Source organism: Miniopterus natalensis, chromosome 3 (genome assembly GCF_054644295.1).
Source record: "Miniopterus natalensis isolate mMinNat1 chromosome 3, mMinNat1.hap1, whole genome shotgun sequence".
Lineage (NCBI taxonomy): Eukaryota > Metazoa > Chordata > Mammalia > Chiroptera > Miniopteridae > Miniopterus > Miniopterus natalensis.
In genome coordinates this window covers 80,641,058-80,665,135 of record NC_142083.1, presented here as the reverse complement: position 1 = coordinate 80,665,135, position 24,078 = coordinate 80,641,058, and the positions used below count along the sequence as shown (strand labels likewise).

At 37.3% G+C, this 24,078-nt stretch overlaps 1 protein-coding gene and 1 long non-coding RNA gene across 3 annotated transcripts in view; one reads left to right on the top strand and one right to left on the bottom strand.

The window, feature by feature from the left end:
• Window positions 1–24,078, top strand: part of RABGEF1 (RAB guanine nucleotide exchange factor 1) — a 51,616-nt gene that overhangs the window by 20,753 nt on the left and 6,785 nt on the right. The window contains exons 3-7 of one of the 2 annotated variants that reach the window (XM_087815622.1): window positions 1,286–1,452; window positions 8,736–8,902; window positions 17,585–17,666; window positions 18,757–18,889; window positions 20,775–20,866. In XM_087815622.1, coding sequence (XP_087671748.1) covers window positions 1,286–1,452; window positions 8,736–8,902; window positions 17,585–17,666; window positions 18,757–18,889; window positions 20,775–20,866 — 641 coding nt within the window. Of the gene's footprint in view, window positions 1–1,285; window positions 1,453–8,732; window positions 8,903–17,584; window positions 17,667–18,756; window positions 18,890–20,774; window positions 20,867–24,078 lie in introns of both variants that reach the window. The other variant, XM_087815621.1, reaches the window with a different exon arrangement.
• The window catches only part of LOC148093532 (uncharacterized), a 36,029-nt gene continuing 27,207 nt past the window's right edge, over window positions 15,257–24,078 (bottom strand). Inside the window, exon 3 of the long non-coding RNA XR_015714268.1 lies at window positions 15,257–20,442. This is a non-coding gene — a long non-coding RNA (uncharacterized LOC148093532). The remainder of the gene's footprint in view (window positions 20,443–24,078) is intronic.

Below are 24,078 nucleotides of genomic sequence, written 5' to 3'. Positions count from 1 at the left end.
CGCAGGGGACTGAACCTGCAACCCAGGTACATGCCCTTTACCTGGAATCGAACCCAAGACCCTGTGGTGTGCAAGCTGATGCTCTAACCAGCTATCAATACTGGCCAGGGCTAAAGTCATTCTTAATTTCTCCTTTACCTCCCATACTATCTACAACTAATTATGCAAGTTCTCCCTTTTTATTTTATTTTTAAATATGTTTTTATTGATTTCAGAGAGAGGAAGGGAGAGGCAGAGAGAGAGAGAGAGAGAAATATCAATGATGAGCGAGAGTCATTGATGGGCTCCCTCCTGCATGCCCCATACTGGGGATCGAGCTGGCAACCTAGGCATGTGCCCCGACCGGGAATTGAACCGTGACCTCCTAGTTCATAGGTCAATGCTTAGCCACTGAGCCACGCCAGCAGGGCAAGTTCTACATTTTTGAGCTTAGAGAAGTCTTTTGAATTTCACCGTCTCCTGTTTTCCAGGTCCTTTTTTTCTCTCACTTAAATATTTGTAATACAGTCTTAATTATTGTGTCTGTCTCTAGTCTTTCTGCCCCTCAATTTGTCATACAGCTACCGTATTATCTTTCTAAAGTATAGATCTGATCATGGTAACTTACTATATTTACAGTCTTTTTTGGTGTCCTACCACATGATGAAATCCAGGATGACAGTGGGTTGGCATCCAAAGTTTCTTACCACCTGGTGCCTACCTGTATACTCCTCTAGCATTACAGTCCATCACACTGCAGTTCAGTGTAGTGCTCTGACTACACTGAACTAGGTTTGTAACAAGAACCACATGCCTTCACATTTGTAGGTCCTTCTTCTGGAATGTCCTCTGACTTGGCGGAATCTTACTGATCCTTTAAGACAGACCTAAATGTTACCATTGTGAAACCTTCTTGGACTCCTCCAGCAGACTTAGTGGTTGCCTCCTGTGTTCCTGTAGCACTTGTGTTTTACTCTTTACAATAGGAACTGTCATTATATTGTAATCGTTTACTTATCTTTTTCTCCCTTCTGACCTTGAGCTTATTAAGGAAAAGGACTGGACTTTATTTCTTTCACGTAACCCTAGTACAGTTGCTGAATGAGCATGATCTGTGGAGAAAGCCCCTTTTAAAGTCTGTAGTAGCATATAGGATAGTTTCATGTCAGAGACCTCAGACCTATTTGGTGTATTTAGCCTCTAGTTCTAATAATTTTAGATCCTCCTCAATTAGTTGAGTAATAACCTTTAGATACAAGGAAAACTTGGAGAATATCTGGGTCATTAATCCTCTCTTGAATTACAGACTACAGAGGGAGGAGGAAGAGGCCTTTGCCAGCAGTCAGAACAGCCAAGGGGCTCAGTCCCTCACATTTTCCAAGTTTGAAGAAAAGAAAACCAATGAGAAGACCCGCAAGGTTACCACAGTGAAGAAGTTCTTCAGTGCTTCATCCAGGGTTGGATCAAAGAAGGGTAATTTTCTGATTCTCTTTTTTTCTTCTGTGCCCAAATGAAGTACATAGTAGATCCACAATGCACATGGGTTCAGCCTTTTAATTTCTGTAAAAGCGTTTATAGACTATGAACTCCGATTTGAGACTGAAATTGGGTTTGAGGGTCAGGCGATATATGAAACCAAAATTCTCTTTGGTCAGAGGACATTGTTTTTTAGAGAAGCTTGTTTACTGAGAAATGAAGAGAATTGAAATGTATAGTTTTCTTTATAAAGTTAATTACCATCTAACTAGCATCTTTTTGGATGTTTTATTTTTTTGTGCCTTTCATTTTTGGATCCTAGTTTATTCCCCTTTGCATATTTTCCTCACCATTCATGCCTTATCAGAAATGGCTATTCCTAGGCTTAAAGTCATCTAAAAAGTCAGTTTTCTGAGAGACAGTATTTGGGGAAATATATGGAGATCATATACAAAAAAGCTCACTTTGGGCTTTTAGAGTGGTGAATGTAGCCCGTAGTATGCATTTTCTAGTGCATGGATTTATGTGTACTTGACCTTACTCATCCTACTTCTTAAAATGCCATGTAATGAGCAAAGGATTATCACTAATGTCACACTTGTTCTACTAGTGGGCAGTCAGGCTAGTTCAAATGGCCTAGCAGGATGCAAGAAAGAATGTATGTTGTTAGGACTCAGCCTCTGAACCATTATGTTGGTAATTCATTGTGCAGTAAATTTGGAATGGTGAGGGAGACTGGGAACCAACACTCGTGCTATCAGAAGAGCTTTCTTGGAGCCCTGTCTCATTCCCAACCCCTCAACCTGGGGTAGTTGTGATGAGGTTATTTTTGACTTGCCAAAAGGCAGGGGAATGAATGATATCACCCCAGGTTCTTTGCTGGTCTTTCAGATTCAATGACTATTGTTTTGTTTTATTAAAGGGAAAAGTTGCTTATAACCAAAAACACAGCATTTCTCTTATAAATATAAACCTTTGAGTATATCTTTTAGTTCACATCATTAATTTGGAGAATAATCAGTACCCGCTAGAGATTAAATTAAGAGTGTATTTGGATCGTGATTTCTTTATTAGGAGGTAGTGTAGTAGGGTGGTTAAGAACAGAAGCTTTAGAGTCACCCTGGTTTGAGTCTCAGCTTTGCAGTTTACTGGCTATGTGACTCAGAGCAAGCTAATCTCTTTAAGCCTTGTCGTTCTGAAGGACAATAATACTCAACCATAGGCACGTCTTGAAGATTAAATGAGTTGATGTGTTTAAAGAGTTTAGCACAGTATGTGACACACATTGTAAGTCACCAGTAAGTATTAATTATTTAAAAAGATGTTGTGTTTATTTTTGAGAGAATAGTCTCTGCTGGTAAGGAGCTCAGGGTATTGATCAAAGCCATTCATTCCTATTTAGCTTAAATTCTGTTTCCTGCTTTGGGAAAGTCTCACTAATCTTATGAATTTATGATGTATGATGAAATGGTATATGACAGTAGATGAAAAGTAAACAAATTATAAAACCATCAGCTCTGACTGCCTCATTTTACAGATGACATGAAAGCCCATAAAGGTTAACTAATTTACTCAAGGTTATATGAGTTGATGTATTAGAACTCAGGTCTCTCTCCTAACTCCTGCTTTAGTGTTTTTCCTTGAACTCAAGAGAATGTATGTGTGTGTCTGTATCTCTATAGACATATGATGAGGTTTCTCTTACTGAAGTGCGTAAGTCATGTACATTCATTAACCATTCTTGACAGTTTTAGAAAAATGTCCTGAGAGCTTCTGACAATGTGCATCATATTTTAGAAGATTTGTACTTTAAAAGAAACAATTCCAAGTTATTTTTATTTAAAAAGCCTTTATATGGAACACTTCTTACCATTTTTTCTTTTCTTTTAGAATAATAGGTTTTTCCTTTGATTTTTTTATCTTTAGTTTTTGTTTGTTTGTTAGTTTATAGAAAGCATATGGGGATAAAGACCTCAAAGTATTAAAAAAATTAATGTGTGTGTATTAGTACAGAGGATGCTGTCGGATTTTTCTTTCACAAGCTTATGTAGCTTTGCCAGATGAACTTCGCATTTTAGACTGATTGTTTGGCCTTTGCGTGTGGGTAAGGTTAGCCTATTCTAAAGGTAGTTTTAATTTATTGGGTCTAGACTAAAATAGACCTTTTGTGTTCTGTGTTCTGTATTTTACTTCATTCATACATGACGCCCTTGCTTTTGATATTTTACTTCTTTGGTAGCACAAAAGAAAACTCTTAAGCCAGGGCAGCTTGGTCATAAACAGAACACAAATAACCTTCTAAGACATTTGAAGACTATTTAACAAGAGTGGGATGCCCCTTCAGAGAAGGTAAATAGAACAGCTTGACTGTAAAAACTCAGAAAGTTTAGTTACAGTTTTCTAATCTCCAAAGTAAGGTTGAGTGAGCTACATCTTACAGAGTAAATTATAGTGGATTAGCCAAGTGGAAATACTTGCTCATACATTTAAAAATGCCCCCTTTTAAAGAGCTCAAATAGATGTTGTCACTCTGAGTAGAAACCTGTGTACATCTTTTAACAAATTGATCTAAAGGCTATGCTCCTGGAATTAAGATACTGGTCTTCCACCCAGTTATTAGATTCTAATATTGTGCTTCACTAAAGTGAACTAAGGTTCTGTGGAGGAATGACTGATTCCAGGGCTGGAACAGGGAAAAGCGCCCCCCAAAATGTTGGGATCATGTCAAAGACCCAGAAGCCAGCTTGAACGGGTTTCCACTGGCCAAATTGGAGTATCAAAATAAATAAGGACAATAAACGGAGTATAACTGATTGAATAAAATAATAATCCATTAATCCAGCTAACTAATAAAATAATTAGATAAAGGAGAAGAGAAAACTCTTCTTTACCAAAGAATGTTGTCTAATCAAAGGGTGATGGAGATAGAAAATCATTGTTTTGCAGTTGTCATAGTGAGGCTTGATTCAGGCAAGTTTCATCAGTGGGTGCTAAATCTGGGGTGAGGGGAGGGAGTTTCCTGAGGAACAAGTTATGAACATGGTCTAAAATGAACTCCCATAAATTATTAATTAAAAATAGAAAAATGGTAACTGTATAACTATGCGGGGAAAGTGGACATTACGTGCCTCTAGATATAATACTTTGAAAAGAGCACAAGAAGTATGTAATATTTAAGCTGAAAATTTATAACCTGAATATAGTCATGAAGAAAGAGCATAGAAACCCAAACTGAGAGGCATTCAATAAAGTCACTGGCCTGTATGCTCCAAAATTGTGAATGTTTTGAAAAAAAAAGGAAGTCTGGGGAACATTTCCAGATTAAAGAAGACTAAGTATACATGACCACTAAATGAATGTGTGACCCTCAGTTGATACTATGCAAGAAAAACAACAACACATACACATTTTAAAAATACCTATACTCAGTGGTTAGAGTGTTGGCCCACACACCCAAGAGTCATGGGTTTGATTCTCGGCCAAGGGCACAAACCTGAGTTGCAGGTTTGATCCGCAGCCCCAGCTGGAGCACATGTAGGAGGAAACCAATCAATGTGTCTCTTTCACATCGATGTTTCTCCCTTCCTTCCTTCCTCCCTCCCTCTTTTTTTCTCCCTCTCCCTTCCACTAAAAATCAGTGGAAAAAATATCCTTGGGTGAGGATTAACAAAAAAGAGCATGAGATATACAATCTACTCTGAAAAAAATAATACAGATATATAGCAAATAAATAAACCGGGTACAATTTAACTTAAAACAATAACTGGCAGTATCTTTTCTGAAACATTTTTATCAGTATGGAAAACGAAAAATGTATTTGGTATTCTGTGTGAGTAAAAATGTTCTTTATTATGTGGAATTTAATCCTTCACTCCCAGTCATGATGAAATAACAGGGGTTGGGTTTACCCTACTCCCTTAACAACTAGAAAAATCAGATAAAATAGAAGAAATAATGGTTTTCAGGCACTGGACAACAGGCAGATGGGAGAGTAACCCCTGAGAGAGGAGACAAACATGGTAAGTCCTACAAGTGCCCCAGGTCACTGCAGGGAGAGTTTGTAGACTGTGGCACAGAGGGAGACAACTCAAATGTGCTGAACTGGGGAAATGAGTTTAGAGCACAGTGAAGCCATGGCAAAATACAGAGAGGATGGGCTGCACTGAAAAAACTACAGATGATTGCAAAGCGTTTCCCTTGAGTCTTTGAGTACTGCACATGCATGTGAGAAAACTACCCAAGACTGGGTAAAAGAGTAGGCAAAGCAGTCTTGAGCACACATGGCTGGGAAAGATTTATTTTCCCAACAGCCAGGAGCAGAGCATCAGCAATGGCAAATAGGCAGTACTTCCCAATGGCTCAGAAATAAAAGGTGCATAGTACCTCACTCATCTAGTTTACAGGGACTACTACATTCAGACAACCTTTATTATTAGTTTCTTGTGTATCCTTCTGTGCTTTTGTTTTAATTTATAAATAACATATCCTTATCCCAGTTCCACTATTTTACATAAAAGAGCACACTACACACACCCTGCTTTTTTAACTTAGCTATACGTTTAAGAACTCTTTTCTTATCACTACATAAAAGCATACTTTTTTTGTTTTAAAATTATACAATATTCCACAAAGAAGCATGAAACAGACTGACGAATCTCAGAGGGAAGGAGGAGGTGGGTGGGTGGGAAGAGATTAACCAAAGAATTTATATGCATAACCCATGGACATAGACAATAGTGTGGTGAAGTCCTGGGGTGGGGAAGGGTAGGGGTAGAAGGGGTCAAGGGGGTAAAAAGGGGGACATCTGTAATACTTTCAACAATAAAGATAAATTTTAAAAATTATGCAATATTCAATTTTGTGGATTAAACCATAATTTATGTAGTCCCTTAGTCACCATTTTGTGCAGTTGCAGTATTGTGCTAACATGAGTAGCCTTGTTCATATTTTATTTTGTACATGTGCACTTATATCAGTAGAAAATTTCTGAGAAATGGTATTGTTTGATCATAGGATAAGTGTATTTTTAATTTGGATGATTATTGTCAAATTGCACTTCATTGCAGTTATATCTTTTTACATTTCCACCTCCACAGTGTGAGTGCCTTCCTCCCATATCCTTTTCAACATCAAACTTCAGATTTTTGTCTGTTTATTACTTTTTTTTTTTAAATCCTCACCCAAGAGGTGAGGATATTTTTTCCATTGATTTTCAGAGAGAGTGGAGGGGGCGGGGAAATATCGATCTGAAGGAGACACATTAATTGGCTGCTTCCCACACATGCCCTTGACCAGGAACCAAACCCTCCGGTGCGCAGGCCAATGCTCTAACCACTGACCAACCCTGGCCAGGGCTATTTATTACTTTTTAAAATGGCATCTCATAGTAGTATTTCATATTTGTTAACATGAGTGAGATTGAACATATTTCCTGTTTAAGATCCATTTATGTTTCCTTTCTGAATTGTTAGTATTCTTTACGTGTTTACATATTGAACTGTTAGATTTCTTCTTCTCTATTTATAGGAGTCCTTTTATATTAGGGAGAGTAGCCCTTTGTGATGTAATACACAAATATTTTTTTCCAGTTTGCTGTCCAACTTTTGACTGATATGTTTTTTGACCATATGTCCAGTGTATTTTTGTGTGCTTTTTTCCTTTTTTTTTTTTTTTAATGTGGTTGAATTTGAAGGGCTTCTACATTATGAATCATAGTTAGAAAGCACCTGGTCATTTAAAAGATAGGCAAAGCTGACCAGAGCAGCTCAGTTGGTTGAGCTCATCCTGTGCACTGAAAGGTTGCTAGTTCAGTTCCCATTCAGGGCACATATGGAAGGCAACTGATCAATGTTTCTCCCTCTCATCAATGTTTCCCTCCCTCCCTCCCTCTTTCTCTCTCTCTCTCTCTCCCCCCCTCCCCACCCCCACCCCTCTCTAAGCATGTCCTTGGGTGAGGATGGGACATCTGTAATACTTTCAGTGATAAAGATAAATTTAAAAACAAAACAAAAAAAGATAGGCAAATACTTGATTTGGAAAGATAACTATGAAGAACAATTTTCTTCTAACTACTTTATAGTAGAGTTTAGGGGGGCAAGGGTGTGTTTTTGCTTTAATTTGAGTATAAGTCAAGTGATTAAGTAACACATTAGTTTAATAACCAGTTGTGTAATAAGTGAGATGTGGAATCTTTAGTTTGTTATAGTTAATAGTATATTCTTTTAGGCAATCTACATGTGTTTGTCTCACTTGAATAAGTCAGGCATTCTAATAGGAATAATGCCTTTATTGTATTAAAACTTTATTTTAACTTCATCATTAAAATGTGTATCAGGCACTGAAGTTCAAAAAATAAAGATAATAAGAAATTACTCTGAGATAACATGTAATAGGTTGATTTTAATACCTTCAAAAGATACTTTTTCTTCTTAGTTATCTTTCTTTTTGGGTTAAAAGGGAATCATGGGTATATGAGGTACCTAATTCCTTATAGGTATTGAATTAGAGAGCACAGTTCAAAAGTAGGAGGCTTAGAATGTGATAAGAGACCAAGTGATAGTCATGCTTTCTGAGAGTGCTTACCCTTACATCTCCTTACCTCTGTTCTGTGAAGGTCCCATTTTCCTTTTAGTGTATTTATTGAAGAGGGAAAGAGTTGTATGGCCAACTGATTAGACAGTGTTTTACTTCCCTTGCCTCTTTACTATATGCTCTGTCATGATCTAACATTATGCTACTTTGAATGCATTCCTTCACTTCGAGCAATCTGACTTGAAAACTGAATGGTGGATAAATAATTGTTAATATCCACATAAACAAATTAGCCTTTGCCTTTTCGTCAAGTAAAATGGATTTGGAAGAATTGTCTAATATTTTATGTCACCTAACATTTTTGTACTTCTGATTATTTCACTTGATTTGTTTTATAAACTCATACAAACCTTTGAGAAAGTTGTTCAAGATAGTGGTGCCATTTTAGTATTAATGATTAAATATGTAGGTCAAAGCATGATATATTTTGGCTAAGAAAATACAAGTAGAGCAACTTTTATTTGAATAGGGATATCTTTTAGATCATGAAGTCTTTTCTATTTGTATTCCTTCTCATAAAGTAGATTTAACTTACTTTAAGAAAAGTCCAAATATTTAAACATAAAATAATTTAAATTCAAGTTTAACTTTGATTAAGCATCATTTAAGTAATCTTAAATTAGATACTTAAAGTAATTCCGTGCATGGCTCTTCTATGTAATGAAACTTCTTTTTAATTTTCCCAGCAGAAATTCAGGAAGCAAAAGCTCCCAGTCCTTCCATAAACCGGCAAACCAGCATTGAAACGGATAGAGTGTCTAAAGAGTTCATAGAATTTCTCAAGACCTTCCACAAGACAGGCCAAGAAATCTATAAGCAGACCAAGCTGTTTTTGGAAGCAATGCATTACAAAAGGGTAGGTTGAGAAAAACCACTTAGAAACAGAGCTTTGGTTTTAGGGAGGGTCTTAGAGATAATCTGGTGCAACTTTGTCATTTTACACCTGAGAAAATCAAGACCCACAGATACTAAATTACCTAAGAAATGCCACTAAACGAAGTTAAAACCTGACTCCCAGGCTAGTACTTTTCCACTGCAGCTCAGTGGTGTTTGGATCATCTTTGCATGGAAAGTGTGACATCCAAGCCACTATTATGGCACACTTTAGTACTAAGCCTTCCTAACTTGTACCTAGTAAACAGTATACACTGCCATAGTTAGTAGACCTTGAACTCTTAAGTAACAACAATTGTTAGAACAGTAGCAATCATTTTAGGGTATTTTTGGGTTTTTTATTTTAATTTTAAATTTTCTCTCCTTGCTAAGGTAGAGAAGGGAAAGCTAGAATTTAGATGTTGAATGGTACCTTAGCGATTATCTGGTTTTAGTTCTTTTATTTTATAGATGGGGAAGTTGAGAGCCAGAGAGGATAAGTGTCTTGTCCAAGGTTACACATCTAAATCCTGCCAATGTCAGAACTAGAACTTGTGTCTTCTACCTGTGTTTAACCTGTAATTTCTAATCGATAATCTTAGTTACAATAATTCGTAAGACTACCTGTAAAGGGACTCATTTTGTAAATAGCGATTAATTTGTTTGTAACATACCTCACCCATTCAACTTAGAATTTAAGTATTGAATTCATTTAGTAAAGGACAAAATAAGCTTGCTTTCTTGTTTTTTGGTGTACAATTACACTGAGAATAAATGAGCAGGCCTCTTTCCCCCCTTGAAAGTGTTTGTAAGCAAATAGAGGCAGAGTTAAATAGAGCAAGCAAGATACCACTGACGTTTTGAGTTAGAAGCAGTGATATACTTCTTTAATATGAAAAAATTTAGATTTTATGTGATATACAACTTTCATTTTTTATCAGAAGTAAAAACGAAAGTTTTGTAGTTATATATTCTTCAGCCCATATGAAATGTCTACAGGATATCTATACTATATTGGCATGTATACTGTATAGTACACATAGCATGTACAGTGTATAATACTATATTTTAAAAGATGGCTCAGCTCAGATGTGTTTGTTTTGCTCAGATGTGTAACGTGCTCTCGTTCTGTAATAATTTAGTTGACTTTTGAATCGATATACTAAAGTAAAGAGGTGATTAACAGGTATAGATATTGCCATACTTAATTGTTTTCAAGTCATCACTAGTTGATATCAGAGACCTGGATACGGCCTCAGAGTCCTCCTTGTTTAAGAACCACTGTGCAACCTATTTTTCATTTCTACACTAAGTGATTTATGGTTAAGTGGCCAAGTCCTATGCATGTATGCTCAGCATCTAGCACGATACCTGGTACATACCTGATACTGATCAGATATTTGTTGAACTGAATGTCCCTGGAGAACCTTTCTTTGTCTTTAGCTGTGAGTTAATGGTGTTTCAAATAAATAAAATAATTTTTACATCTGAATGAAGCAACCTTACCTAACTAGCTTCAAATCATTTAATTATATAAATTTCTTGAAATAATTTGGTCAGGTACAACTTGGGATAGTTCCTGTGAGGTAATGAAATATATCACAGTGCAAAGTGCCTTCTGTACTCAATTTATCAAAACTGCTTAAAAAAATCTGAGGTTATGTTACTCTCACCAATTAAACTTTCTAGGCATCTTATTCTTATGATTTAGTCAATATGAAAATACATTCTTATCTGTTTTGAAACTGCCTTGATGACATTGCCATTAACTGATAATTCGTCCCACTGTCCCCCACAATTTAATTCTGCCCCAAATTTGTGAGTTTCAGAACACTGAACCATTCTTGCATACATCATTTTTTTTTATTACTTTTTTACACTTTATTCCTGCTTTCTCCAATCCTAGTGTATGCCAGTAGTGAGCAACCTTTTCTGCATACAGGTCAAATCTAGAAAATGAAATACATATTTTCAGAATCATGTTAAAAATTTTTCAGCCATTTTATCTTGATCAATAAGGAAGCACTTTATCTGCACTTAGACTTTTAAAAAATGTTTTCTCATCCCAAAGGGAAATTTGGCTAAAATTTTATTCACACAACACTGCATTATTGAAATTTAATGCTTTACTGTTCAATAGACATTATTGTTTGCTAATGTCCTTCTGAAGCTGGTTTATTTTTTCCTTTTTTTCTTTTTGCTTACTCCTATTAGATACTTAACATTAAGATATGTATTGTCTTATAGTCCTTTTTCATATTCTTTTTTGTTTTATGTCATTTCCTTTGTATTTTTATCTTTTTAAAATATATTTCTGTTGCAAATGAGACAGGCAGCTACATCATTAATGCAAAATCAATTCATGTTGAACATACAGTTATCACCTATTTTTCTCTTAGAAGTCACCTTAGCAAGAATTTAAATTTCATTGTACAAATGGCCAGAGGGTTGGAGGCAGGGTGTATCAAGAATAAGCTAAGAAGAATTTACAAGGTTTAGTTTTTTAAACTTCTTATCATTACAAAATAACTATAAGACTCCTGCTGTAAGAACAGTGGCCAAACACACAATTGCACAATCGCATTAATGAACTCTAACTGGGGAGCCTGCTCATTGATATGTAGGACTACATGTTTAATAGCTTCACATCTTTACCAAAAAGGCCAGTGGGACGCTACTTAACCTGTGGAGTGTCACGAATGACACTGTATCTGCTCAAACTCTGGTGACATTAAGTATTTTAAATGAATGCAGTGTCATCAGGACACTGTACTCTGATCTTTGGCTATCTGGCTGTGCCTGACTGTAGCTTGTGAGTTACTGGAATACCTAGCCCACAACACATTTCATTCAATGAAGGAAAAATAAGAAGTTACACTTTTTTTTTTTGGCTAAAAAAAACTTATGATGACCTTTGTGAAGAACATATGTGAATTCACTTGTAATTAGAAACTATCTAGCTGCTAAAAATGATCAACTATTGGCTTTTCCATAGAGATATAAATGAACTTATGTACTGTAATTGTTCTTACCACCTTTATTTTGCCAGTAATTGAATTTGACAAAATTCAATTACTTTTGCCCTGTTATGCTTGTCTAAATGTAAAAATGTTTAAATCTATATTCAATTAGCTACTAATGACCCCAAGGTATATTCCCTAGTAAGATAGACTAATTCTAAATATGAGGACTGCATACTTGATATACTTTAAATGTTCATGTTTGATTTTAAAACTGTATTTAAGAGGATTAAACCCTAATATGTTTATTTTCCTTAAAAATTATTGAAGGCAAAAGAAACCAGCAATACAGAAAATATGGGCATCAAAGCTAAAATCTAAATTTATTAAAAGAGTTAATAGTAGTATAGCAGACACTTAATGAATTCAGAAAATGATCATGGAGATCCAGTTTCTGTAGATGGGAATTCCAGATGAAATACTCAGAAAACATAATTACAGAACAGTCAAAGATTTTCAAAACTGGAGGTGAAAAAAAAACGACTTCAGCCAGACAATTAAGAAAGTATACAGAGAACTTCTCAGTATTAGTATTCAAAGGAATATATCTACTTGTCAAGCTTTTTAAACTACAAAGAAAAAAATTTTTTAGGATAAAAAGTAAAGTGACTTTATATAGACTATAGAAGATGTGATCCCAGGCAATGGTTAGAGAATACTTAAGGGTTGCTTTATACTGTTAGATTGTGTTTTTTCTTAGAAAACTATGAAAAAACATTTTGGAATTGTGTAGAACCTGAAAGAATTAACCAACACAAATCTGCTACCATTTAGCCCTTTGGCAAAAACTGTGAAGGATCTGAGATTTACCCTACTTTCAAGTTAACAAATTAGCTTGCCATAGTTTTATGGCTGCTGGCAGAAGACAAGTCTCTTGGGTCAGACGAAAAGGTCAGTTTATAACAGCTGTAAACCAGACTATATCAGCTTTTGCACCAATTCCCCGAGTATCAGTTCCCACTGGGCAGTGCCTGTGAACGCAGTGAGTTATGTTAGAGAAAAGGATCTTTTATAATGGGCATGAGTTTGCCTGGCCTTTGCCCCAGAGGGAAGCATCATATTGGACAGTAAACAATTTACCCTTTTTTTCACTTGAGGGAGGGACTGTCCTTGTGTTTCAAGGCTGTTGGCTATACAGCTATCCTTGAAAAGAGTACAGAGCAAAGGCAGTCAGTGCCTCTCCTCACAAGATGTGTGGAGATATAAGAGATCTACGTGGAATTGTCTCCCAGCATCTTTCTAGTACTATAAGGGGAAGGACTATAATAAGTGGCCACATTCCTTCCTGCTTTCATTCAGTTAGTATTGAGCACTAGCACTATGCCTGGCTCTGTTACAGGCACTGAGGATATGGTGGTAACAGTGCCCTTGTGGAGCTGACATACTAGTGGAGGAAATAGGCAACAAACTGATTTATCATATTACACAGTGGTCAGTCCTACAAGGAATCTAAAGCAGGATAAAAGGAAAGAGTGGCAGGGGGGATTATTCTACATTATAAAATAAACACTGTAATGAAGTGTGAATCTGTGCATACAGATAGAAATATAAAAAGGAATTTTCTGAATTATAACAAAATTACAGTGTTTACGGAGCTGTGGAATAGGTGATCCATTGGCACCAATGAAACAGGCCAGTTAGGCCTTTAAAAGGAGGTCCCAGCATTTCTAGTTACAAGTACTAGTGATAATCATAAGAATGAATGTAGTTTGTTCTAAGTTAAGTGTTAGGATTTGGTGCAAATGAAAGGTAAGCACACCTAAGTAGATAAAAAGAATAAATAAGTTGCAGAAAGCATATAAAAATTGCAGAAAGTATATAAATAAAAGAATAACAAGTAAAATTAAAGTATCATAAAGGAAGATTAAAATATCACAGTTCAAATGTTAAGTAAGGCCTCCCATATTAAAAATACAATTAGCCCGGCCAGGCGTAGCTCAGCCGTTGAGTGTCGATCTAGGATCCAGGTGATCGGGGTTCGATTCCTGGTCAGGGCACATGCCCGGGCTGTGGGCTCGATCAATGACTCATCATTGATGTTTCTAGCTCTCTCTCTCCCTCTCCTTTCCTCTCTCTGAAACCAATAAAGTATATTAAAAAAAAACACCAAACAATTAGATTAATAGGTTTAATGGTAAAAATATTCATCTCACAAATTCCATAATGGTAGTCCCTCTTTTGTTTATTTAAATCTAGTTTGCTTATTGGAAGGATTTTAGATTTATAAAGTGATTTAAAATAAGAGAACAAAGGAATCATTTGATATTTAAAATGTATAAACATGTTCTTATGGACATTTTCTTCACGCAGCTGCTGCTGTGACCCTCCACATGGAAGTCCAGGCATAATATTAAAACTAGTTCTTTGAAGAAATATTTTCAGTGGACCTCAGTTGTTTAGCTCATGGGTATATTTGTCTGGAGATCAAGTTTTGTGCAAAGATGGGTCTACTTGGGTTCACACAATGGAGCATGAAGGAGACAACCTTCCTTATGACCATCACTACTATCTCATACGGGTATTAGTATGGAACAAAAATACCACTGCTACTACCCTATCTGTTTTGAGGTGATCACTGGAGATAGATGGAATAAGAAAAAGAAGTGAGATTTACTCTGTGCCCCAAGACACTTTATCCTTCTGGCTTATATTTATCATAGAAGAAGATATTTATTTGCATTGTCTTCCCATTTAAGCTGAATGCTCTCTGAGCATTTTATTAATTGTTTATTTTATTACTGCTTTTACAGAGTCTGGCAATTCTAATCATGTAATAAATGTTTTTAAAACAGATAGAAATACAATTTCCTGGTAATTCAGGAAAAAGCTTATCAAGAAAATCCAAGGGGAAACAGAATACTAATAGAAGTATAAATTTGGGGACATGGCAATCTAAAGTCCACAAAATTCAGTTACAACACAGCATTCCAGTGATAAAAAGCCTAGCACATTCTTTAAAAGTAGCAATTTTAAAGACAATAGCAGTAAATAAGATTAACTATTAATAACAATCCAATATAGAAAGAGGTTTATTCAGTTAATTGAAAGAGTAAGGACTGTATTGGATCTAGGTGAGAAAAATAAATTTACAAGTACTTTGCAGGTTAATATGAACACTTAAAATATTTAAATTACAATGTTACTTTTTTTTATTTTTTAAATATATCTTTATTGATTTCAGAGAGAGGAAAGGAGGGGGAGAGAGATAGAAACACCAATGATGAGAGCATCATTGATCGGCTGCAGCCCGCAACCCGGGCATGTGCCCTGACCGGGAATCGAACCCTGATCGCCTGGATCCTAGGTCGAGGCTCAACCGCTGAGCCATGCCTTGCCAGGCGCAATGTTACATTTTTTATTGTAGAAAAACAGGGGAGCAAATGGACCATATAATCTTTGGTGGGAGGAAGGGACGGGAGGGGAGAATGCAAGGATTTGAGAGAGTAGGTTTCTAAGTTTAACAAACTTCAAAATATATTCTAAAATGAAAATAATCACAACTTTATGTGATTTTTTAATGTGTGTGGTTTTTTTTTTAATAAGAAATGGGCAGAGCCAGCTTTCTTTTCAGAATCAAAATGCAGAACAAATGGAAAAATTACAGTATTTAACCTTCACAGATTTGAGCTTCCACAACTATATGTGATTTTGATGTTAAAAAATATATACTATATAGAGGAGTGAAATAAACCAGATTCCAGAAATGGATTCAGCTCCTCAGAAGCAAATTATGTGACAGCTGGAAAACACAGGAGCACAGGGTTGCTTTTTACTAATTGCTGCTGAAAAAGACAGGAAGCTTCTATACAGATTATTTAAGGTCTCATGCCTCAAACTATTCATTCACCTTACATTCTAAGCCAAATAAAATAGCTAAACATGAAAAAACTTGGAGGAAAGTAGATTAGGATATTTACTTCACCTATGAAGAGGAGCAAACATTCTTAACCAGGTGAAATGTTGAATGCTATTAACTTTTAAACATCTGTGCATTGCAAAATTAAAGTCAGGTAAAGCGGAAGAAAACAGTGGGAAGTTGTGGGGAATATATATAAAAGCTTTACATTACAAAATGTATAAAATTTACTAAAGGTAGTACCTAGTCCGTACTAGACAAAGGATCAATTCTAATTCAACCAAACGGCTCTTATATAAATAACAAATTAGGACAGTAACAAGAGCTGTTGTGAGGGTGGTGACAGAGTGCTGTAAATGCTGTGAGACCTACAAGGTTTCTTTGACTAAGGGAATGAGAGACAACTTCTTAGAGGAGGTAAGGTATGAACCGAACCTTAAAGGCGATAACCATTGGGGACTTTTTTGGACAGCTTTTGAAGACAACGTCCAACTTCTAGACAACCACTGGCAGTTTGAGGCACAGTGTGACCAGATCATAATCTAACATGATCAGTTGGACTGTGGTGTGTAAAAAATGGATTGAAAAGTGAGAGAGATGGAAAGTGGAGAGAGCCCCTAAACTGGTGAGAGATAATTAAGGCCCAAGCCAGGAAAGAATGGAAGGGAGAGACACCATAAAGGCAGATATGGCAAGGTTTGGTCATTGCCCCTGACAGCAGGATATCCTTTCCGGACTTAGGCTCTGTCAGCCCTGGGTGTATGTCGCCACTGGCCTGTGCAGAGGCAGCCTGTGAGAAACAGTCCTGTGGAACTTTTCTTTCTCCAGTGACATCTTTATGAGAACCCTTGGGAGAAGTTTCTGATTTTGGTGTCGGAATTTCACCTAAAGAATTAGGTTGCTTTTATATTTTGGACTCAATTAACTATTTTCATCTCAGTCATCATTGTTAGAAAGTTTAATTAGAGACAAATTTATAGATTGACTGTTGGCTAAGTTTTGTATCCTGAAGGGATACATTTTTGTGTTGTCACTCCTGGCTCTGCTTTCTGTTTCTCTCCATGTTTTGTTTTTCTTTTTGATCACCTTCTAGTTTATTGTGCTGAACTGTATGTATCTTTTATGTAGACTTCAAATATTCTTTGGAAGAAAGTGGGACATAAATATATGTATTTACACCTAAAAGTCAGTAAAACCAAATAAAAGTTATAAAGCTCAGTGTTGTAGGGGCCATGGAGAAATAACCACACGTACATGGCTGATAACTGTACAATGCAGTTTCTGAGGACTGGATCTAGTAATAGATACTCAAAGCTCTAAAGTTGTTCATATGTAGAAACTATTAATGCCGCTTTTGAAAATGTATCACAAAGAACCCAAAAGAAAGTTTTCACATAATTGTTTATAGCTATAATACATAATAGTGAAAAAAGGGAAGGAACCCAAATGAACAGTGGTAGAGGATGGTTAAAAAAATTGGTTAATATAATGGAATACAGCCATTAAAAATGGTTAAGTAGATTAGATAAATAGAAATGTACATGAATTTGTAAACTATCAAAATATGCATTATACCCATTTAAGAATATGTATATTCAGTAAAAAGAAATGAGAGGTCATGGGGTGTTGTAATTAATATTTATGAATAGGCTTTTCTCCCCTGCAGAGTTAATGTAATTTGTAAGTACTTGTGAGATTAGTACCAGTTTAAGGGGAGTGGGTTTTAGAGACTTCATAAAATTTAAGATCTTTCTTCAGCTACCAAGCAGCCTCTTTTTCCCTGTTTCAGGATTTAAGCATTGAGGAACAGTCCGAGTGCACTCAGGATTTTTACCAGAATGTGGCTGAAAGGATGCAGGCCCGTGGGAAAGGTAACACTTTGTTTGCCAGCCCAAATTGAGGGATTGCTGGTAGTTGCACACAGCCAGACTGCTGAGTCTCTTAGCATTTTCTCTCTTTCTTTGAAGGCCTGGCTGGTGTGCCCACCCCATCCTATAAACTACTTCAACATCTTGGTAGCTGGTCTCACACTTAGCAGTGCCTTTGAATACTGTCTTGTATACTATTCTAAGATAATCAGAGCAATTGGATAATTTATTGAGCATTGTTTAATAATTTCATTAGGGGTTGGGGCAGAGTCTATTAAAAGTCTTTGGGCCAGCGGTGTGGCTCAGCGGTTGAGCATCGACCTGGGATCCAAGCGATCGGGTTTGATTCCCGGTTGGGGCACATGCCCGGGTTGCGGGCTCGATCAATGACTCTCTCATCATTGATGTTTCTATCTCTGTCTCTCCCTCTCCTTTCCTCTCTCTGAAATCAATAAAGATATTTTTTTTTAAAAAAACTCTTTGGGAGGCTTCTAAATGAAACCCTCATTTTGGAATCACCACCTTGGTGAGTTATTTGTTCATGATTATGTATTTCTTATGGGTTGGGGCAGGAAAATATTGAGAACCACAGATTTAGCGCTTTGGTTTTTAGGATTCTTCTTGAATTTGACTTCCATTGATGTTAGATTTTAGGATGTACTTAGCATACATGTATATCTGAGAAATCTGCCCCATATATATACTTTGGAGACATGTCTGAGGTTTTATAGGAAACCTCAGAAAAGTGAATGGATGAGTCTTGCCAGCATTCATCAGTCTTGGGAATTTCAAAGCACTTTTCTCATGTAGCAACAGAGAGTGACCCATGCTAAGTTTTCCCACTGGGTGTTAGGAAGACCTAACACCTGTTAGGTTAGGTCCTGCCAAAACAGCTTAAGTTAGAAGTGGGGATTCTGTAAAAGATAGTCCCAAAGGTAAGGTAATTTTTAAAAAGATATATTTCAGTGTAACATCTTATACTTGTCTTTTTGGGTGTGCTTAATGTCTTTTTAGCAAGTATTATGTAGAAAGTACTCTTAATTCTAAATGTCCATCCTCATCTCGAGCTTTTATATCCATTTGGATATTTCAGTGCCTCCAGAAAGAGTTGAGAAGATAATGGATCAGATTGAAAAGTACATCATGACTCGCCTCTATAAGTATGTGTTCTGCCCAGAAACCACTGATGATGAGAAGAAAGATCTTGCTATTCAAAAGAGGATCAGGTAGTTGTTTGTTTTGCTTCGTCTTGTTGTATAGTAGTCCTCCCTTATCTGCAGGGAATTTGTTCAGTCCCCCAAGTGGATGACTGAAACTGCAGATAGTACCAAACCCTATATATACTTGTTCCTCCTATACACATATACCTGTGATAACGTTTTATTTATAAATTAGGCACAGTAAGAGATTAACAATAATAAAATAGAACAATTGTAACAATGTATTGTAATAAAAGTTATGTGAATGTGGTCTTTCTCCCAGTATATCTTACTAAGTTGAGAGCTTCTACCTTTTCGCTTAAAGGAAGAACTTTATGGCTTCTCTTCGGCATTTCTGAATTGCCAGCATCACTACTCTTATGCATTGGGGCCATTATTAAGTAAAATAAGGGTGACTTGAACACAAGCACTGTGATACCGTGACAGTCAATCTGATAACTGAGATAACTACTAAATGACTAGACTAAGTGACTAATGGACAGGTAGAGTACACAGTGTGGCTATGTTGGACAAAGGGTGATTCACATCTCAGGTGGGAGGTTTCATTACACTACTCAGAACAGCAATTTAAAACATATGAAGTACTTATTTCTGGAATTTTCCACTTAGTATTTTCAGACCACAGTTGACTGTGGATAACTGAAACTGCAGAAAGCAAAACTGAACAAGGAGGGACTTGACTTACTACTGTATTTACTACCAACTGTTGGAAGAACACATGTGGGAAAACAGGGCGTTTGAATTTCAGACCTTGAGAGCAAGTAACAGCTAAGGTACCTGCCATCCTTATAGCATGTAAGCTTCTTTGGGGTGTTAGAAAAGGAATATGGTACAGTGATAGGAAAGAGCTCAAGTCACCATCTTGCTTATCCATCTGACTCCAAGCAGCTTTAGGCAACAGCTATTTTTGATGTTTTATTGTTTAAAATCTCCAAGTTTTCTAAGGAGGAAATTTCATTATTTTTTCATTTCATTGCACTAACTATCTTGTCAGTAGAAAGCTGCTAGTATCCATATCAAGGCGATGAATTTTTCCTCCTCTCTACCAGGGGTGCTCATTATTCAGCCATTCTTCCGTCACATCTTCCCACTAGCCCTGGGTAGGTAATACTTTGCAGAGCACCCAGTCTTTCATGGCCGGTAGAGTGGGCCTCGGCGCTCTGCGTGCCAGTGGCAGGGAAACACTTAGGGACAGGCTGTCAAACTCGGGAGCTGCGGGAAGACTGAGCACGACGTGTTTCTGGAGGAGAGGGCCAAGGGATTTCCAATGGAGTTCCCAGACAGTGGGGCTGGTGATTGGTGATCAGCGCTCTTTGATGTTACACCAGAAGTGAGAAGTTGATCTTGGGAAGATGGAAGATAGACCAGAAGTAACTAGATGGGCTTTGGACTGAGATTCAGGGTGAGAGCATTAGTCAAGCAAGTGGTGAGCGTAGGCAGCAGAGTCTCTGGAGTGGAGAGATTGTGTGCTGGGAGACTCAGTGATTCAGGCTGAGGTGGCGCGTGCTTGTTGACCTCTTACACAAGCTCTGGTAGGCTTCAGAAGTTGAGGGCAGAGCCTACAAGGACATTAATGGTGGACAGTGAGCAGCAGGTTCTTCTCAAGTCCTCATTCTCAAATATCTAGTGCTTTCAGACTTAGTATAATCTCACTACAACCAGTAAAATTGTCTTCTGCTTTTCTTCTGATAGGTGCAGAAGAGAAGCCTCACTTTGGGATTCTAGTTACTTTGGCACATCAGCTGAGCTCCTGATCTGTGCAGGGGGATGTGCTTGGGCCTAGAGTTGCCCAATTAGTCAGTGGTGTCCCCTATTTTCCCATAACTGATGGAAATGACAAGATAAATGACTACAGTCTGATCATCTTTTTTACTAACTTTCTCTCTTATAGGGCCCTGCACTGGGTTACACCTCAGATGCTTTGTGTCCCTGTTAACGAAGAAATTCCAGAAGTGTCTGACATGGTGGTGAAAGCAATCACAGGTCAGTGAAACTGAGAACTTTTATATTTGGATGTTTTTCCCTTGAAGTTAACATTATGTTTTATAAACCCATACTTATTTCAGTGAGAAAAAAGATAGTAAAGTATTTCTAAAATGCAGACTGCCAAAGATATATTGGAATGTGGTAAAAGTGATCTGTAAGAGTGTTAGTTAGTTTTATGAATTGAAAGCATTCAGATTAGCAGGTGAACTACTTTTCCCTTCACTCTCCCTGATCCAGGTCTCTCATTTCTTAGATATTGAACTAAACTAAGATCAAATGCAGCTAGGCTAAATTTCTTAAAACTCAGTTGCATTTATATATTCAAAGTAAGTTTGGAGAGAGGGAGGGAGTTGGTGAGGCAAGTTAATCCCTACACTAGAGTTACATATTAAAATGATGCCTCTGATTGGCTGTTAATCAGAGATATGCTTTGAATTACTTTTCTGGTTTCTTCAGGAAGTATATGAGTGCCCTAAATTGATGTGGCTCTGCCATTTGGGATAGATCCAGGCACCTAATAAGGTTTCTGTTTCTTAGGCATGGAAATAATCCAGCAGAAGTGCAACACAAACATTTAAAAACAGAAACAAAAACTCCTAATGGAGAAGACATCCCTCCTTGGCCAGCTGCTCCTTAATTAAGGAGAGGAGTGGAAAGACTGGCTCATCTGAGGATTGTTAATGAAACTGCAGCTGATAGCCCAGTGTTGGAGGCAGGCTTTCAAGTAGGCACCTCTGGTTATTAGAACCAGAGACTCACTCAAGTAACAGGAAGAAATAGGGGTTTGCTTAAGTTATTATGAGGGTTGGAAGGGAGGCAGGTCTCACACAAACAGCATTTCAACTCCTGTTATTAAATTAATTGTTCTCTTTAATTCCCCACATAGAGTCTAGTTGGCATAGCTAAATACCGTCATCTTTGTCGTTCAAAGCTTTTCTGCTAGGCTATGTCATAGATCCAGTGAATTGAGTCCTTAGGGTCAAGGCCTAACCCCACCCCTACTTTTTGCTTAAGGAACATTGTAAGAGATTGAAGGTGACAGCCTCTCAAAAGCCTGAATGTAGACCTTTTAGACGTTTACCAAGTTCGAGACTAACTGGTTTATGTTTAAAGTACTCCGTAGGAATTTATGTTGAGAACTCTTTTCGGAAAAGCCACAGGGCAGACCTTGCAAAACCAGAAACTGCAAGTACTATGCTCAACTCTTGTTTACTTAAAAGTAGAACTAAGAAAGAGGATTTCAATACATCAACAGTTTGTTAATAGAATTTGAGAGGAAAAACTTTTCTCTCAAGGCAACCTCATGGAGTTTCAAGAGATCTTTTGATAGTAAAAATTCAGCCACAAAATTGTAAACACCGTCTTACTCTTTTTCATTTTAGCCCTGACGTCTTTCCCATCCAAGTGCACACATATTCTGCCTCTTGGAGAACCAAAGGTTATATGGTCACTTTCTTCCTCATCTAAAATTGTCAGCCTAAGTATAGGAGCATTTAGAGAGGACAGTCTATAGTAATCATCTTTTCAAAAAATAATGGTCTTAAATATGGAGATATCAGTTCAATTTCTCCAAGTCATCCCATGTGCTAGTAATCAACACTATCGGTTTTGTTTATAAATACATTGCATGAGGCATTTGCCATTTTAGTTGACATCTGGCATCTAGTGCTTGGAGGCCAGGGATGCTACTAAACATCCTGCAATGCACAGGACAGTCCCCAAACACAGAATTTTCCAGCCCAAATGTCAAGCATAACCTAGAAGTACAGACTATACTTTGTTTCAGAACTCCATTAACGATTAGTCTAGACATTCGCTACCATAGAGTAGCCACACTCAACCCTGTCTTTGTACTGATGAGAAGTGAAAGCCGGAGACAGAGACCCAAAGCAATCATTTGAGAGCTCTGAAAAGGAAATAGTAGCAGGCAGGTTGGGGAGGGAAATCATCACTAGATGAACAGCTGACACAAGGATGAGTTTCCTGTTTTGTTTGTTTTTCCTCCCGATCTCCTAGTTTAGACTTTAGGGAAGTGCAGATGGTGGAATGCATGTTGGGGTGTGGGGGTCCAAAGGAGCCCAACAGAAAAACTTCCTTCAGGCTGAAGGATGCTCAGGAAGCGGGTGGAGGGCTTGTTGCAGGGTGAAGTGTGGGAGGAAGCCCTTGGGTTTTGTTTCTTTCCTCTTCTGTTCTCTTCTTCTTTACACTCCTGGCGCTGCCCCTTGGCAGTGGCAGCTACATACGCATCCGGATAAAAGATAATTCATTTTTTATTTACTTTAAAACATAAACAATAAAGATTAATGAGAAAATAGTTAAATGTTTAAAATAGAGAATAGCCCTGGCTGGTGTGGCTCAGTTGGTTGAGCATCGGTTGCCGGTTCGATTCCCAGTCAGGGCACATGTCCAGGTTGTGGCTCGATCCCTGGTTGGAGGCAGCCGATTGATGTTTCTCACATTGAGGTTTCTCAAAACATCGCAAAATGCATCTATTACAAAAATACACCTATTCACAAAAAAGGTGTATAAGTAGAGGGAATAAAAGCATTAATAAGTTAAAATAAGGCTTCTGCACTGTCCATTGTTTCTGTTCCCCACACATGGCTGGTGGTCCTGTAAGGGTCCCTAAGGTATCTTACCTCCGGGATAGGAGCTGGGAGCAAAAAGAACTCTGGCCTGCACCACTCTGCCACGTAAATCTGAAACTTTTATTCCTGCTCATGTCAAGAATTGCTGTCAAATTCAGCTGCCTCAACTGTTTTCCTTGGCGATAGATATTCCAGATAGCAAACATATATGTGCATTCAAAGGCACACTCCCTCCCCTCGCTTGCATCGTTCTAAGTTTGTACCTAACTTTTTCTCACCACCTCCTAGTCCTCTGACAAAGGGTATGCGCATATATGAGTCCACAAGTTGGACTTAGTAGTAGTGAAGGGCAGTGAAATAATTTTTTTCTGAGAAATAAAATGTTTATGAGATTAAATTTATACCTTTGATTTATCGATACCCTCTGCTAACCAGCAGGTTATAAGTGTCATATGGTTTCTGTAGATTTTCATAGCTCGTGGAGATTTACCTGCTGTAAGGATTGGCCTCTGTGGACCTCTGTGTAATGGGTTTCAACACCTGTATTTTGATATCCAATACAAAGATGCTTTGTATAGTAGCCACATTGCTAAAATGCAGTATGCAAATTGAGGATTCCTA